Here is a 15,766-nt window from a genome sequence, read left to right on the forward strand (position 1 = left end):
ATACACTGCTATAATAAAATATTTCAAAAATACCCCCCAAAAATAGTTAAACCAAACAGAGCCCTTGTTATTTGAGCCCAATGGGTACCCAAGTATTTCCCAAGTATTCCCATCAATTAATGGGTACAATTGGGATTTATCCCATTTTAAACCCAATATCAAAATCCAATACCCATCCCGCCCAAAGTCCCCATGGGCATGGGTAACCCATTGGGACTTGGGACAAATTGCCACCTCTAATTGTCAAGGGTGGACGGTTTTTAAGAGAGAGTGTAAGTAAGAGGTTTCGATTCGAACCTTCTCATTTATACTAAAAAAAAGGGTAAATTATTTATTGAAAAAAAAAAGGCAGAGTAAATTATTCGTTGCAATTTTATGCAATATAAAAGTGTGAAAGAATTTTTGAGAAAACGAATACTTGTGGTCATCTCAGGGCACCGAGACAGCAATCAATTAAGACCGTACATTTATCTAAAATCTTGAATACTAAATGCTACAAAATTAGATGCTCGTAATCAATAATTGAGTTATTAAAGCTATAAAGCATGTAAATGAATTTTTCTAACGAGTGTCCTTAGAGTACTTATTAATACACATAGTATTCACTTAATTTACTATATATATTATTTATTTTTTAAATTAATTTTATATTTTTCAAAAATATAACATCTATAATACATTTTAACGAGTACACTACGGCACCCGGTTAAACAAACCGCATATAAATTTACTATTGGTAATTCTTGAGCCTAGAACAATTGGAAAAGCATCAATTAGCATAGTCTAGCAAGCATAGAGCAACAAACTATAGGCCCGTGAGCTGAAGTGGGTGGGTCATGTCTCTTCTTTTTGGCTTTTAGGCCGGTTCGGTTGGAAAGTAGTTACGGAATCAGTAGTGGCTCCCATTCTGAGGAGCCTTTTAAAAAAAAAAAAAAAAAAACTAAATTCGCTAAATATTAGTGTCTCGTGATGATCACCCTGTGCCCACTCTCACTCACCTCACCGCACCATTGCCGACCCACTTCACGGGCCATCGATAAACCCATGGCCCACCTCCGAATTCTCCCTCCCACCACAATCCATGATCCATGATCCACATTGGTGTTTTCCATGATGTTGCCTTTTTCTGCCACTCAAATGGAGGGACAATGGCAGGCTTCGTTTCATTTTTGACTTTCCTGTCAGATAATACAAGTCTAATTTTTAGCCCGTGCACCATTCAGAAAAATCACAAATGTATATATTTTTTTTAATGCTATATCAATAAACATGCCATTTTTTTAGCATCCTTTTTTTTAATTAATTTTTGTTCTCAAATGTTGCACATAATTACTAAAGAATGTGTGCTTATAGTCATAGGATGGAGCAGTCTGTACAAGTAAATGCAATCATCCAACGCTTACAATTGGCTGCAATGCATGTTTTTGTTTGGGAGGGGGGGGGGGCTATGATTTATTGTCCATGCATGTTGGTTCGATTGGTAACAATTGGTAATTTATCACAAAAGATTATGTGTTCGAATTCTGCTGTCAATATGAAAATGGTGTTGGTGAACAATCTATAAGAATCCCCGATCTTATGATTTCAAGAACGAATCCGAATCCAACAAAATTTTTTCTTAAAAAAGAAGAAGAAGAAGAAGGAGAAGAATACATGATTTGTCGGCAGTCTTTTCAGAGAGCTGAAAAGGGCTGTTGGTGGTCGATATCAGCGATCAAATAATGCATGTTTCTTTAATGGCCTTCTACATGTCGTGCATGGAAAAGGTGACCTGTAGATTAATTTTGAAGCAACTCCAACTTATTTTATAAAGCAACTCCAACTATGTATGAAAAACATTTGAATTCACCTGCATCTAGGTGAAGGAAAGTGAATGGTGACTTCCAAGTTCCAATGTGAGCACATCGTTTTGTTCGGAGAGAAGTGAAGATTGGATTTGGGTATTAGACGACATATTGAGGTAAATAGAAAGGGGAAGTGTAGCGTAGCTAATAATTTTCAAGACACGGATACCTACCACGATTCATTGTTGGCGAAAGAATTTTAGTGATGATATTTGTTCCGTTTTTCCAATTCTCTTGGAAAGCAAATGAGCACGAAAGAGTAAGGAAGATGAGTATAATCAAAGTACTTAAATGAAAATGAGTTAAACCAAACTCAATACTATTTTACACGTAAATTCTTGTGGATTAAACATGTCACGTCACATAAGAGAGAGCATTTCACAAGAAAAACAAACCCAAGCTTTCATATTTCCAATGATTTTGACACTCTAAACAAAATTTAGGCACTCCTCCGCCGTAAACAACCTTGTCGAAATGACATATAAAACTCACAGCCCTAATTCTTTAACAAATATATATATATATGTCAAAATTATCTCAAGGTATAGTCGTCAATCACTAGTTAGCATTGACTATACTATAAACTCTAATATGGTTTAAAGTCATCAAACTCCACCTCAAGAATAATGGGAGACTAATATATAGACAAGCTCAAAAGTTAGGGATGGTCAATGAAAATGGGCTTCTGCAGGAAGAGCAATGGGGCGAAGTGGGAGATGAAGAGAATTTTCTTTCACGCCTCAAATGGGGTGGGAAATGGGGCTTAGACACTCGGCCCTGTTCCCCCGGCTACAGATAATACCTATATTTATTATACATATCATATATGCATATTTATAATATAATAAATAATATGAAAACTGTGCATTCTTACCAATTTGTCAAGGTAAAATGATATATTTTGTTACATTAGTTTTTTTTTTTTGGTTCTTTTCAAGTATCTCATGTTATTTGTAAAATATAACGATTATTAACATGGAATAATCCAAAATAACACTTACCAGAGTCGTTATTTTGTTATATATGTTGGAAAAATAAATTCAAACAAAAATTAGAGTGGCCACCCATGGGAGAAGCGAGGCAAGGATGCAGGTGCATGCGCCAAGGGATGAGAGAGACTTTGCCGTCCTAAACCCGCCTCGTTACCATCTCTATTCTACTAAAAGTGATAAATATCTAGAGATCAAAGCATACTCTACAAATACTCTCTCCGTCCCACTTTGATAGTCCTGTTTTCCTTTTTCATCTGTCCCAAATTGTAGTCCACTTTCCAATTGAAGAATGTAGTTATATTTTAATTTTCCTAAAATACCATTATTCAATGTAAGTTGTTGTTACTATAAACCTACCCCATATAATGAGAGTTGATTTTTTTTTTACCATCAATTCAAATTCCCATAAAGTTGTACTCTAATTAATGTGAGGGTATTTTAGGAAAATAGTTACCTAAATTGATTGTTTCAAAAAAGTTAACTACTTTTTCTTAAACTGTGTGAAAAAACAAAAATCAGGACTATCAAAGTGGGACGGAGGGAGTAATAAAGATCATAATTATTTGTAAAATTACTTTCAAAATATTTGGCTTTAAGCTCTGAAAAATTAATTTTTTGAAAAAAGTTTATGAAAAATAAACATGTATAGGGAGGCGAGTTTCTAATTTGATAAAATCTACAATTGTTGGTCGTTATGAGCATAACTTAAAATTTTAAATAAAAATAAATTTATAAAATTTTTTTGGATATGATTGGACTCCGTTACCTTTGCTCAATTATAAACTAAAAGTCCCCCCGTGCTTCTCTTCCCACACCCTTCACATTTCCTATTTTTAACTGTTCAATTATACGATTCAAACTCTAACAGCGAAAGTTGGAAGACTGACAGTAATACAAAATCCCCGTGCTTCTCTTGGGTCCTGCGAGGAGCAAAAGATGCGGAATGAATTGGGGTCCTGCCTTCAAGGGACCTCATAGTTAAAGAAAATAAAGTAGCAAGTTGCGGGTTGTCAGAATAACAAATAGTTTGGTCTGCAAAATTCATCACTTTTGATTTGTCGATATCCATTTCAGTTCTGAGGACGACTCCTTTAAAATTTCCTCTTTTTGTCAAACGAACAATTCAGGGTAATAGTAACTCCATAGTTTGAAAGAGAGCAGAGAATTCACTTGCAAATTTGCATCGAATAGAAATAATGGCCAGTGACGAAAATATTCATGTAGTATTGCTACCATGGTTAGCATTTGGCCACATCATGCCTTCCTTCCAGCTTAGCATTGCCTTGGCCAGAGCAGGAGTTCATGCTTCACTCGTCTCTACGACCAAAAATATCCAGAGACTTCCTAAACTTCCTCCTGATCTCGAAGGCTCAATCGATTTGGTGGGTCTTCCACTACCGGCAATTGACAGGAACCTCTTGCCGGAAGGTGCTGAAGCTACAATCGATATTCCGTTCCATAAAATTCAGTACTTAAAGATAGCATATGATCTCCTCAAGAATCCTTTCAAGCAGTTCATTGCTGATCAAGCAAAATCACCTGACTGGATTGTTGCAGATCTGCTCACCCATTGGGCGGGTGAAGTGGGCCAGGAACTCAACATCCCTATTATTTGCTTCTACCCCTTCTCTGCTGCTACTGCAGTCTTCTTCGGGCCGCCTGAATACTTGGCCGGTGAGGGTCAAAAACGGGTTAGGTCAACTCCTGAAAGTCTGATGAGAAAACCGGAATGGGTAGATTTTCCATCGATGGTTGCTTACAGAAAGCGCGAAGCTATCGGTGTACATGCTGGATTTTACCACGAGAATGCTTCAGGGATCGCGACTGGACAAAGGATTGCCAAAGTAATCCAAGCCTGTAAGGCTGTAGCTATACGTTCTTGCCCAGAATTCGAAAGAGACTACTTCAACCTGCAGGAGAAGATCACTGGAAAGCCTGCGATCCCTCTGGGATTTCTTCCCCCTGAGACGTCGAACAACTTGAGGGACGAATCCTGGAACAACATCTTTCAATGGCTTGATGAGCAAAAGCCGATTAAGTCAGTAGTATTTGTGGGATTTGGGAGTGAATGCAAGCTGAGGAAAGATCAAATCCATGAGATAGCCTACGGGCTAGAGGTCTCGGGGCTACCATTCATATGGGTGTTGCAGAAACCGAGCTGGGGTGACAGCGATAATGAAGACGATATCCTGCCTTCAGGTTTCGGCTCCAGGGTTCGGGGGAAAGGAATAATCCAAATAGGATGGGCGCCGCAGAGGGAGATTTTGGCGCACCCTGCAGTTGGGGGTTGTTTGTTTCATGCAGGGTGGGGGTCTGTCACTGAAACTCTGCAGTATGGGCACAGCCTCGTTGTGCTGCCTTTCATAGTTGATCAAGGCCTGAATTCAAGGTATCTGGTGGAGAAAGGGCTGGCTATTGAGGTGGAGAGAAGTGAGGATGGATCTTTCAGCAAAGATGACATAGCTCAATCATTAAGACGAGCAATGGTGCCAAATGTTGAGGATGAAGGGGAAGCCCTGAGACTCCTCAGGGCTCGTGCTGCTGAAGCTGCTGCTTTATTTGGAGATCGAGAGCTTAATGGCTACTACATTGAACGTTTTGTGGAGTACTTGAAGACTGAAAATGGGGTTCAAACTTAGATGCCGCAAGGGACTACAAGATGAGAATCACGTTATAATTTACTACTCATCTTTGGGACTATAGCATGGGACAGGAACTTGTAGCTCCAAAATGTCATTTTATCAGACACCGTATTTGTAGTGAGTGCAAATTTAAAGCTTTGTAATCCTCGTTTTATATCAAAGAACAACAAGTACCATGGTGCAAACTTCTGCAAGATTGAAAGAAAATTTCATATAAACTTTCTAACTACAAGAGTAAGAGATTTGATTTCCTTAGGTAAGGAAGGCATTTATTAGTAAATCATGCCAGGATAGGTAGCTCATATTCCATTCAAGAAAACAAAAAAGAGTTTCTAATTATCTACTACAAGCGCAAATAAGTATTTTTTTGTTCAAAAAAGGAAAAAATAACAAAAATAAATTTACCTGAATATCCCTAGAAAAAATAAAACGCATATTTTGTAAAGTTTGTTGGTTCAACTATTTGAATGACAATAGGTAGAATAAAACTCGATATTAATATACAAGTTAGAGTTTGGTAATAGGAATTTTCAAGGATACGCGACAAAAAGTTTGGTAACAAAAATTTTTGAGAGTTTTTGGTAACTCCAAGCTATTATACTTTTTATCTTCAGTGAGAATTATCCCAATTACACTTTATTATACTCCATTTGCGGATGCCGGCCCACCTGAGGGCCCCTTGTCTTGCCGGTCAAGCAAAACCCTCCCCTAAAAAAAATCCTTCTCCTCTCCCACTGCCCAATTCATATTATGTGAAATGTTCCATCTGGAAAAATCCCAAATTGATGCTGTTCCTAAACTACTATAGCTACTACTGAATTCAGCTCTAGCTGGTAAGTTCTCCTTCTGCTGCTTATGAAATAATTTCCCAACTTCCTTAAAATGCTGCGTATTTCTACTTCTCCGTTCCCCTTATAATGCTTCGTGTTTGATCGCTTCTTTCTTACGGCAGAATACGATTATAAAATATGAGTACTTCATTAATTCCCATCTCTTTACTGCGCAATTCACAAGCGTTGAAAATGAAATTCTTTTGTCTTTTTTTTTTTTTTTTTGGTTTTACTTGTTATTGTTTCTTGCAGGATGACCGGATGGATATGTTGGATTTCTAATGTAGGGGATTTTGATCTCTGACTAATTGGGCTTTTACATATAAGTTTTCTTAATATTGAAGTGCTACATTGCGATGGCTGCTGTTAGATTTTCACGTTTAAGATCACTTTGTTATTCTGCAAAATTCGTGGACTCATTTGACGTCAGACGCACATCTGCTTTTGGAACCCGAAATTATTACAGTAGATATTGCAGAGAATCGGGGTTTAAGTTGAATCCTATTTGCAGTGGATTGGGAATCACGGGTTTGGACTCTGCTGTTGGTAATGGTTATAGTAGGGGAAAGTATACTAGTCCCTCTGGGTCCAGCTTCTCGAATTTGGCTATAAGAAGTAGTGCCCCTTTTGGTGGAGTTGGTCCTATGTTGAATTGTCGGTCATATTCGTCTAGTGCCAATAGCCAAGATGGTAGCTCGCAAGTTCCAGCTGCTGCTTCAGGTGATGGTGGTTCTAGTGCAAGTGATTGGACGGAGAAAGTTAAAGAGATATGGAACTCTACCGTAGATGCTGTGACATATACAGGAGAAAAGGCTAGAGAGGCGTCAAGTGAAGTCACTCCTCATGTTCAGCAATTGCTAGATACACATCCGTATCTGAGGGATGTGGTTGTTCCTGCTGGTGGAACTTTGATGGGGACGTTATTAGCTTGGATGGTTTTGCCAAGTGTTTTGAGGAGATTTCATAAGTACTCAACACAAGGTCCAGCGGCTTTGTTATCTGGAAGCTCATTGTGGGGGCCTGTTCCTTATGAGAACAGTATTTGGGGTGCTTTGGAGAAACCAGTTCGATATCTTGTAACCTTCATGGCAGTTTCTCAGATGTAAGATATCCAAGTAGTTGTATCTCTTTCATACCTCTGTTTTTTGTAATTGAGGTCCTAACAATTTTTTTACTGTAATTTTTTTCTTTTTGTTTAATTTGTGCATGCAGTGCTGTCATGGTGGCACCAACAACTATCGCAGCACAATACATTGCTCCAGCTTGGAGAGGTGCAATTATTCTTTCATTTATCTGGTTCCTGAATCGATGGAAGACTAATGTCATTACTCGAGCTTTGGCTACTAAGAGTGGAGTTGACAGAGACAATTTGCTAACCTTGGATAAAATCTCTTCTGTTGGATTATTTGTCCTTGGATTGATGGGTTTATCTGAGGCATGTGGAGTGGCTGTACAGTCTATTCTAACTGTAGGAGGCATAGGAGGTGAGTTTTGCACAGCTAATGTTTTTGCTGTTTTTTCTGTAGTGAACAGATTTTTGTCAGTGTAGACACTTCAGTGTCAATTTCTGGAAATGCAGATTTCTAAGTGTTGATAAGGACTTACATTTACTTGCATTCTACGGTCATTCCAGCCAAATAGTTTGATCTTGTCCATGTTTATTTGGAATTACTTCTGATATCTCTATTCAGGAATTTGTTTGAGAATTTACTGAACAATAAAGGTTTATGTAGGTAGATTTGTTTTTTTGGGGAGCTCACTTTCCGGTTTTATTCAAGTCATGTTATCTTCAATGAAGTATTCTATGTATCCTTTTTATGTTGGTTAGATTTCTGATATTCCTTTGTAGCTTTTGGCTTTTAAGGGATGTTGAAGCTGCCAAGTGTTTGTTAGTGTTCCTATATCATTTGTTGGCTACTTCTTGAAAATAGAAAGTTCTCTTACATAAGAGCGCCTTTTCACCTGACCTATCCAAGAATATACCATAGACAATGTAGACATTTGACTTTGGTGTCCATTTTTCCATTCCATATGTGCCTTGGTTTTTAACTTTCTAGTTCTAATTAGGATTACTTCATGATAAAACTTCTTATTTTCAGTTATCCAGCTACAACAGCTCTGAATGCGTTGTTCTTGGATTAAGCCTCCTGCTTCTGTCATTGGACAGACCTGTCCCCGTATTGGTATTTTATTGAAAACCATCTTATTGGATATTTGAGCAACTGTAATTTCTGTTGCACCTCTTAGCATCATACATCCGGCCTTCTAGAAGATATTTCAAGGTCAAGAACTTGGTATCAGGGGGAGGTCTGATAGGGATTATTATACAACTGCTTATGAATGTAGTGGAAGCTACAGGTTGTAGTCACTAAGAAAGAACTTGGTATCAGGGGAAGGTCTGATAGGGATTATTATACAACTGTTTACGAATGTAGTAGAAGCTACAGGTTGTAGTCACTATGTTATGCCATGGTTGGATTAAATGGTCATTATTTTTTTATCAAAGTAAAAGCAGAATGAAAGGCAAAGAGCTTGCATTGGTTATTGCAAAAAAAGGGCACTAAGACTTGTGAATATTTTTATTCAGCTGTCCTGATTTTGAAAATTCTTATTAGAGGTTAATTGTTTTTTTTTTCCCAATTGGAGGGGAAGAAATGCTTGCATTCTGTATTTTTAAACAAGAGTTATGGTTAAGTTTAAAAAGCATTGAGAATTGATATCATCATGCTTTGACTTGCCATGCAGGAGTGGCTACTGCTTTTGCTGCTAGAGACATCCTTGGGAATGTACTCAGTGGGCTATCTGTACAGATCTCGCGACCCTTTTCAATAGGAGATACGATAAAAGTATGTCCAATCTATTGTTTATTCGTACTCATGTTCTGATTCTTTCTCCTTGTATGTGTATGATGTGTTTTGATTTGTCTGTTTAGTTGCTTTTAACCTATGTACTAATCTATCCATTTAGCCAACTATTGTTTCATCTAGCCATCTGTTGATAATTCTTTGTCTCTCTCCAACAAGTTAAGACACCCAGCTTAAATTTGATTGGTTTCATTTTCACTTCTAGATATTGTCTGTTGGAGAATGGTATCCTATGCTTGGATAGAAATGAATAAAGATCCTCTTGCAGTTGTTGGACAGGCTCACGTCTTTACTGTTTCAGCACTATTAACAATTTTAACTAGTTTGTTTCTTTTAATAAAGTACGGGATGGAGTATTTGTTATGTGCTTATGGTATGTGGTTAACTGACTCTCAAAGATGTCAGAAAATTTCTTTTCCTTTGTTTTTTTTTTTTAGTTTTAAGATCTGGGGTCACAATATTATGTTTGAGAAAATATGATATAGGTTTGCTTTCTACTATGTGCAACGTTCCTGACTAAAGAAGAGAAGTGGAAACATCAGTCCCAGCAGAGTGTTTAGGCATTTTCAAGTCATGGGATGGCGTGTCTAGCCTTAACCTTTGGTGTAAAAGTGGTAATCCCTTCTGGAAAATCATGTAGAATTAATCTTAACCCAGTTTGAGATCAATGTGCACGGACATAATTTAGTTCTTTTGCTACAAATCATAGGAATGTTTGCTCAAGGTCATGTAATTTTTATGCCATTGTTACTGCATAAACAATAGGCATAAACAATAGTTGACATAGTTGACAACCCTTGATTGTGTTTAAAATCTCAGTCAATAACAAACACCACATTAAGAATTTCTTTGGGCTTTTCTTTTGCTCAAAATCCAAGTAGTTCTTTACCTCCTTATTTGTTCCCCCTTCTTTGCCCTGGTGATCCTGCTGTCGCCGAGTGGTTTTCCATTCCTCTGCACAACTTGAAAATTATATTTTGATTGACTGGTTTTGTCAACGTTGTGATAGAAGTTGGCTTTTGATTGTATTTTAGAAGCTTGTGCATAATTTTCCTTCTGCTACCACTGTTGCAGGCAGGTTCCGTGGAAGGTCAGGTGATAGATATGGGTCTAACAACTACATCATTGCTGACTTCAGAAAAATTTCCTGTGATAGTCCCAAATTCTCTTTTTTCCAGTCAGGTGGGTCTTATTTGTTTTAGAATTTTCAAAACCTGGATTTTGGTCTTTTTCTTTTCTGGGTTTTCATCGTTGCTCTGCAACTATATGCTTGTGAGTTTTTGAGGCTTTTTTTCACTTGGAAGTGTTGGCTGCAGAATTCTTTGTGGACACAATTACGCATAATTTTGCTGCTACTGCTAGGATGCTGTAGATTTTGTTGAAGAGTTTCTGGCAGTCATGTTTTGAATTCTTGATTCTCAAAATTATTAACTTGCATTTTTTCAAGTCTCATCACCTAATCGGGCTCCTGTAACTGTCTCATGGGAAATTGCCTAGCTGCCTAAAAGGTTGCACTGCATTCTCTTTGTAACTGGCTGTATTTTCTTTACTACTATTCTAAATCAGGATTACCTCTGAAACTAGAGAGTCTTCAACTCAGTTTCTGGAGTGGTTTCTCATTGCCTGTGTGTGATGAAATGCTTAGCTGGCCAATGATCCCTCCTTCGTTCAAGCCTCAATTAATATTTTTTTTTAGGTTAGCTTCAATTAATTTTACCTTGGCATTGCATGAGAAATGACTTTCTTTATTGTGTTTCATTTAGTCTTGTTCAAGTTAACTTCATGCGAATTTTCTTCACTAATGGTTGCTTTAAGTAGGTGATTGTAAATAAATCGCGTGCTCAATGGCAAGCTGTCACAACAAAAATCCCTGTCCAAATTGGTGACTTTGATGTGATTCCAAAGATTTCGGAAGATATAAAGATTATGCTCAGATCCAATTCGAATGTGTTCTTGGAAAAGGAAGCACCATATTGTTTCTTGTCTAGGGTGGAAAGATCATTTGCAGAACTTACTATTGGGTGCAATCTAAAAGCGATGGTATGTTCGCTTTCAAATTGTCTTATCTTGGAGCTTTACGTCTCAGTTCATGTAGCTTTGTTAATCTGATTCATGCGATGCTTTTATTCACTGTTGATTTGATAAAAACCGTTATTGCTATTCCAAATGTAGGGTAAAGAACACTTCTTCGCCACCCAGCAGGATGTTCTTCTTCAGTCAGTTAAGATAATCAAGCAACATGGCGCTTCACTTGGTAATTACGCGGAAGATACTAGCTACTAGCAAATTAGCTTTAAAAAGAAACCTTACCACTGATTTTAGGCCATTACAGTTTTAGTTTGCTGCATGTTCGACTCGTTGTATAGAGGTTTGTTTACACTGGATTCCGAAGTGCAGGGTCCGAGAAAAAGCTGTGCTTCTAGGAACAACGGTGCTATGGTGTGCTATAGTGCCATTTCTGCTTGAGAAGAAAATTTACATTATCAACATGTTTACAAACTATTGCAGATGCTCTTTCCCAGCATGCAATTTTTGTACTGAAGTTTGTAAATCGTTGATTGGTGCTTAATTTTTTTTTTTTTAAAGAAATTGTTCTGGAGCATAGTCAATATCAACCAATTGATGCAGTTGGGATCCTCTATGCCACTACTCGGTGCCACATTCAGTGTCAATCCCACTTATCATGGCATTGGCAACTCAGTGTCAACTCCTATATTTAAACCCCTCTCGTGCATTATTAATATGGGAGCACATGGATCCTCAGTGCCACTTATCAGTGACAACTCAGTATCTACTTTTATATTTATACCAAGTGTTTTATTATTTAAATTGTTATGTACTATTTATATAAATTTTCTTTATCTTCGTGTGATAAGTGGGACTGGTATTGAATTTGGTATCAAGTAGTGACACAAGAGGATATCAACTGACTATGAGAGAGGGGGAATCCACCTAAACTTGTAGGGAGTTGAAGAGTGAATCTTTAAACTAAACAAGTGCATTACTATTTTTTAGAAATGAAGTACAAAGATTACCCATAATGCACTAAGGGGTTTAAACCCTTGATTTACTGCACAGAAGAGCTCTTAGCCACTCGACTAGAGCCCAATGGTTCAAAATTAAGGATACGACTAATTGATTCTAAGGTCGATACATAATCCAGCATGTTCTTATCTTCTCCAGCAGTTGTAAACTGGCATCTACTTTTGAATCCCACTCCACAAATCGTTCAATGTAGTAGTCATTAAGCTTTTGATCTCCAAACAAAGCAGCAGCTTCAGCAACACGAGATCTGAGGGCAGCTGCTTCCCCTCCACCTCCACCATCATTTGGTACCATAGCTCGTGTCAACGACTCAGCTACATCATCTTTGCTAAAAGATCCATCCTCACCTCTCTCCACTTCGACGACCAGGTCCTGCTCAACCACCAACCTTGCATTCAGGCCTTGATCAAGGATCAATGGCAACACCACAAGACAGTGCCCATATTGCAAGCTCTCAATCACGGAACCCCACTCGGCGTGAAACAAACTACCTCCAATTGAAGGGTGCGCTAAAATCTCCCTCTGAGGTGCCCACCCAACGTGCACAACCCCTTTTCTAGAAAGCCTGGAGCTGTAACCCGAAGCAGAACATCAGTTTCATTCCCCGCCCAGCTCGATTTTTGCAGTGCCCAGATGAAAGATAGCCCCGAGAGTTCCAGCCCATATGCTATCTCATGGATTTGATCATTGCTCAGCTTGCACTCGCTCCCAAATCCAACAAAAACCACTGATTTGTGACTTTGCTCGTTAAGCCATTGGAAGACTTTGTTCCAACACTCGTCGGTGAAGACATGAATTGACTGCGTCTTCAGAGCAAGCGCCGTGATCATAGGTATGCATCAGTGCCCCACTGAGACAGAGCAACTACATGGGAGGGTACGAAATGTACAGAAATAAGACTCCCAGACTCCAAATATCGGTTTATTATGGGGTGGTGGAGCCTTTGGCCAGCGACTTTGGTTCAAGCCAATTCCCTGCAACCCCCCCCCCCCCCCGGATGTCTTTCTCAATTTATGTATTGTATGCCCTAGTTGGTGTAGGTTAAGTCAGGCAAGCAAAGCATATTCCAGAGTGGAAATGGGGTCATGGGATTTTTCTTTCCTTTTTTCTTCTTTCAATCTCACTTTCAATGTTTTGGCTGGACAATTGGGCAATGTGCACTGCCTTTGGAGCATGACAAGGACACCTACAGTTTACATGGTGTACAAGTGAGTTGTCTGTGGCTGTATGGGGCTACTTTCTTTCCTTCAATTGGTCCACATTCTTTACTAGTAACTGATTCTTTTTTCTTTCTTCAGAACAGTAAGGTATTAGTCATTTCGTACTAGGATGAGAAAATAAGACACCACCTAATTAGTGGGCTGTAGTCGGTTCAATTGGATGCTGCTACTATGGTTGCATTTCTTTTTTGGTTCAAGGGCCAATTGCAAACCTTACAAGGAGAAACAGGTAAAGGAGATGAGATTGAGAGTCGAACCAAATCTCAAGGTCATCCTTTTTCTTCTGTTTTTTTTGTGTGGTTGCATTTCATCTCTCTGTCACGGTTCTGTTACTTAAAACAATAGGTAGCTCTCTACATTGAGCAGGGTGAGAAATTTCCTAATCCTTTCTCATGCCGTTCTTAATTGGTCTATGGATAAACAGCACATTTACCTGCTAAGAAAATGGATGATCTTTTGGGATTTGATGGCTTGCGCTTCTATTTGTTAATGGATTTGAACAGCACAAAGTTTCTGTAGTGATGCTTGTACATTCAGCAGCAGATAGATGTATTATATGTACAGGTGATTTTTTAAAACCTGTGAGGAGGTGATTTTTGGGGGGCGGTTGAACCAGTCGAAATCAGCCTCTTCTGAGGTGAAGTGAGGTGTATCCTCGTGTCCGAAGTGAATGGCGGGGCTTCTCCCCTGGGATCACTCCGACGATCAAGTTAGTATGAGAACGAGAGAAAAACAGTAGTATTGTCAAATGAACAGTCACCTTACTTGTTGGGAATGTGTGGGGTATTTATAGAGTGGGAGTGGAGGTCAGGACGGAGGGTTCATGCTGGTGGGACCCATGTCCTGACATTACGGCTCTGTTCCCTGCCAGGGGCCTGGTTCTGACACTGTAGCCGCCTGGGCTGGGTGACGGGGGTCCTGCGCAGTGGTCATTAAGATCACCTAGTGCTTTTCAGATAAAGCACTGGTCCTGGGTGTTGTCAGGGGTGTCTACGTCATCAGCGCCTAACCGAGGTGACAGCCTGGGATGTAGAGGTCATCGGAGTAGGAGACCATGGACCGAGCCGAGCTCAGAGTCCGGATCGGGGAACGGCTGTGTTCGTGTAGGAGACGAAATGAGGTCACCTCGGCAACAAGGTGCTGCCGAGGTGAGCACCCTCAACCTGCAACCAGTAAAGAGAAGAAAAGTTAAGTGTATCATCCAATAATTAGAGAAGTATAGCTTTTAAGTTTTAACAGCGGGAGCAAAAGTATTAAATAGCTCTGGGAATGCAAGTACAATAATTGAGCTGCTTGAGCGGAAGTGGGGGCAAGTTGCGGATTCATGTGATGCGTTAATTGAAAGAAGTATTTTACATAGAATCCAGCAAGAAACAGCTCCAACTCAGCCTAAAAGGCAACTGATATTGACATTAGAATTCTCAAAATACTAGTACTAAATTTGCTCCTAACCACCAGCCCAAAGGTTGCTAGCCACCATCAAGCCTTTAAGGCTTGGTGAGGTGGGAGGCAAGGATTCAAACTTTGCCTCCCACCAATTACCACATTAAAATGTGGATTTGCTTCAAAAAATTTAGACGGGTGCGTGGTGCATTTGTTTGGTTCGATGATAGTTTAATCCTCTCCAGGTGCGTGGTGCACCAATACTTATCGGTATCGGTCGAGTCGTAACTGGAACGGAGGGGACCAGTATTATCATATCCGCGACAACTCGTTCTGATTTGGCCGATATTTATCGATTCGAATCCATGATGCATGATATCGGCCGATAAATTCGAGTCAATTCGAAGTCAACTCGGATATTTTTTTAAATTGTGTCTTTTTTGGTATCTTCTAATTTTAGTAATTTTTTCAAAATTTTTGGAAACTTTCACGTGTTATAATGTGCGTATCATCCGATATATTGCGACGGATGTGGAACAACCGATACCGCGACCGCGACCTGCATGGTTCGCCGTATCGGGCGAATCGTAACTGGAACGGAGGGGACCGATACGATACCGATCCCCGAATCGCGAAATTATCATATCCGCGGCAACTCGCTCTGACTCAGCCGATATTGACCGATTCAAATCCGTGATGCATGATATTGACTGATATATCCGAGTCAACTCGGATATTTTTTTTAAATTGTATCTTTTTTAGTATTTTCTAATTTTAGTAATTTTTTCAAAATTTTTGGAAACTGTCATGTGTTATAATGTGCGTATCACCCAATATTCAACCGATATGTCGCGACGGATGTGGAACAACCGATACCTCGACCGCGACCCGCGATGGCGAACCATGCATCCACCCAGGGGGAGATCAAATCTGAGATGATCCAGTC

The 15,766-nt window shown here is 39.2% G+C and overlaps 3 protein-coding genes across 4 annotated transcripts; 2 read left to right on the forward strand and 1 right to left on the reverse strand.

Annotated features, from left to right (window-relative positions):
• The first annotated feature begins 4,032 nt into the window (after nucleotides 1-4,032).
• On the forward strand, nucleotides 4,033-5,475 carry LOC113760351 (UDP-glycosyltransferase 91C1-like). Its single transcript, XM_027302900.1, has one exon. It carries the CDS (start codon nucleotides 4,033-4,035, stop codon nucleotides 5,473-5,475), a length of 1,443 nt encoding a protein of 480 aa, XP_027158701.1.
• A 727-nt stretch (nucleotides 5,476-6,202) lies between these two features.
• Nucleotides 6,203-11,696, forward strand: LOC113763863 (mechanosensitive ion channel protein 1, mitochondrial). Of its 2 annotated transcripts, XM_027307840.1 has the most exons (8): nucleotides 6,203-6,311; nucleotides 6,561-7,410; nucleotides 7,521-7,792; nucleotides 9,054-9,154; nucleotides 10,247-10,354; nucleotides 10,991-11,212; nucleotides 11,345-11,426; nucleotides 11,570-11,696. In XM_027307840.1, exons 2-8 carry the CDS (start codon nucleotides 6,665-6,667, stop codon nucleotides 11,593-11,595), a joined length of 1,557 nt encoding a protein of 518 aa, XP_027163641.1. In that variant the 5' UTR covers nucleotides 6,203-6,311; nucleotides 6,561-6,664; the 3' UTR covers nucleotides 11,596-11,696. The 2 variants fall into 2 exon arrangements, with proteins under 2 accessions (XP_027163641.1, XP_027163639.1); XM_027307838.1 differs by having other exon boundaries at nucleotides 11,345-11,696.
• Nucleotides 11,697-12,148: 452 nt separating this feature from the next.
• Nucleotides 12,149-13,186, reverse strand: LOC113762666 (soyasaponin III rhamnosyltransferase-like). Its single transcript, XM_027306215.1, is given in 2 exon segments — nucleotides 12,149-12,801; nucleotides 12,804-13,186. Coding segments are annotated over 2 exon segments (732 nt in total). The 5' UTR covers nucleotides 13,048-13,186; the 3' UTR covers nucleotides 12,149-12,313.
• Between the last annotated feature and the right edge of the window lie 2,580 nt (nucleotides 13,187-15,766).

This window comes from Coffea eugenioides, chromosome 2, assembly GCF_003713205.1.
Source record: "Coffea eugenioides isolate CCC68of chromosome 2, Ceug_1.0, whole genome shotgun sequence".
Classification (NCBI taxonomy): domain Eukaryota; kingdom Viridiplantae; phylum Streptophyta; class Magnoliopsida; order Gentianales; family Rubiaceae; genus Coffea; species Coffea eugenioides.

Bases quoted from the DNA above. Each gene is read 5' to 3' on its own strand.
- LOC113760351 (XM_027302900.1), top strand. From the start codon at position 4,033: ATGGCCAGTGACGAAAATATTCATGTAGTATTGCTACCATGGTTAGCA.
- LOC113763863 (XM_027307838.1), top strand. From the start codon at position 6,665: ATGGCTGCTGTTAGATTTTCACGTTTAAGATCACTTTGTTATTCTGCA. The intron at 7,411-7,520 runs GTAAGATATCCA...TTGTGCATGCAG, and splicing joins TTCATGGCAGTTTCTCAGAT to TGCTGTCATGGTGGCACCAA. The intron at 9,155-10,246 runs GTATGTCCAATC...CCACTGTTGCAG, and splicing joins CAATAGGAGATACGATAAAA to GCAGGTTCCGTGGAAGGTCA.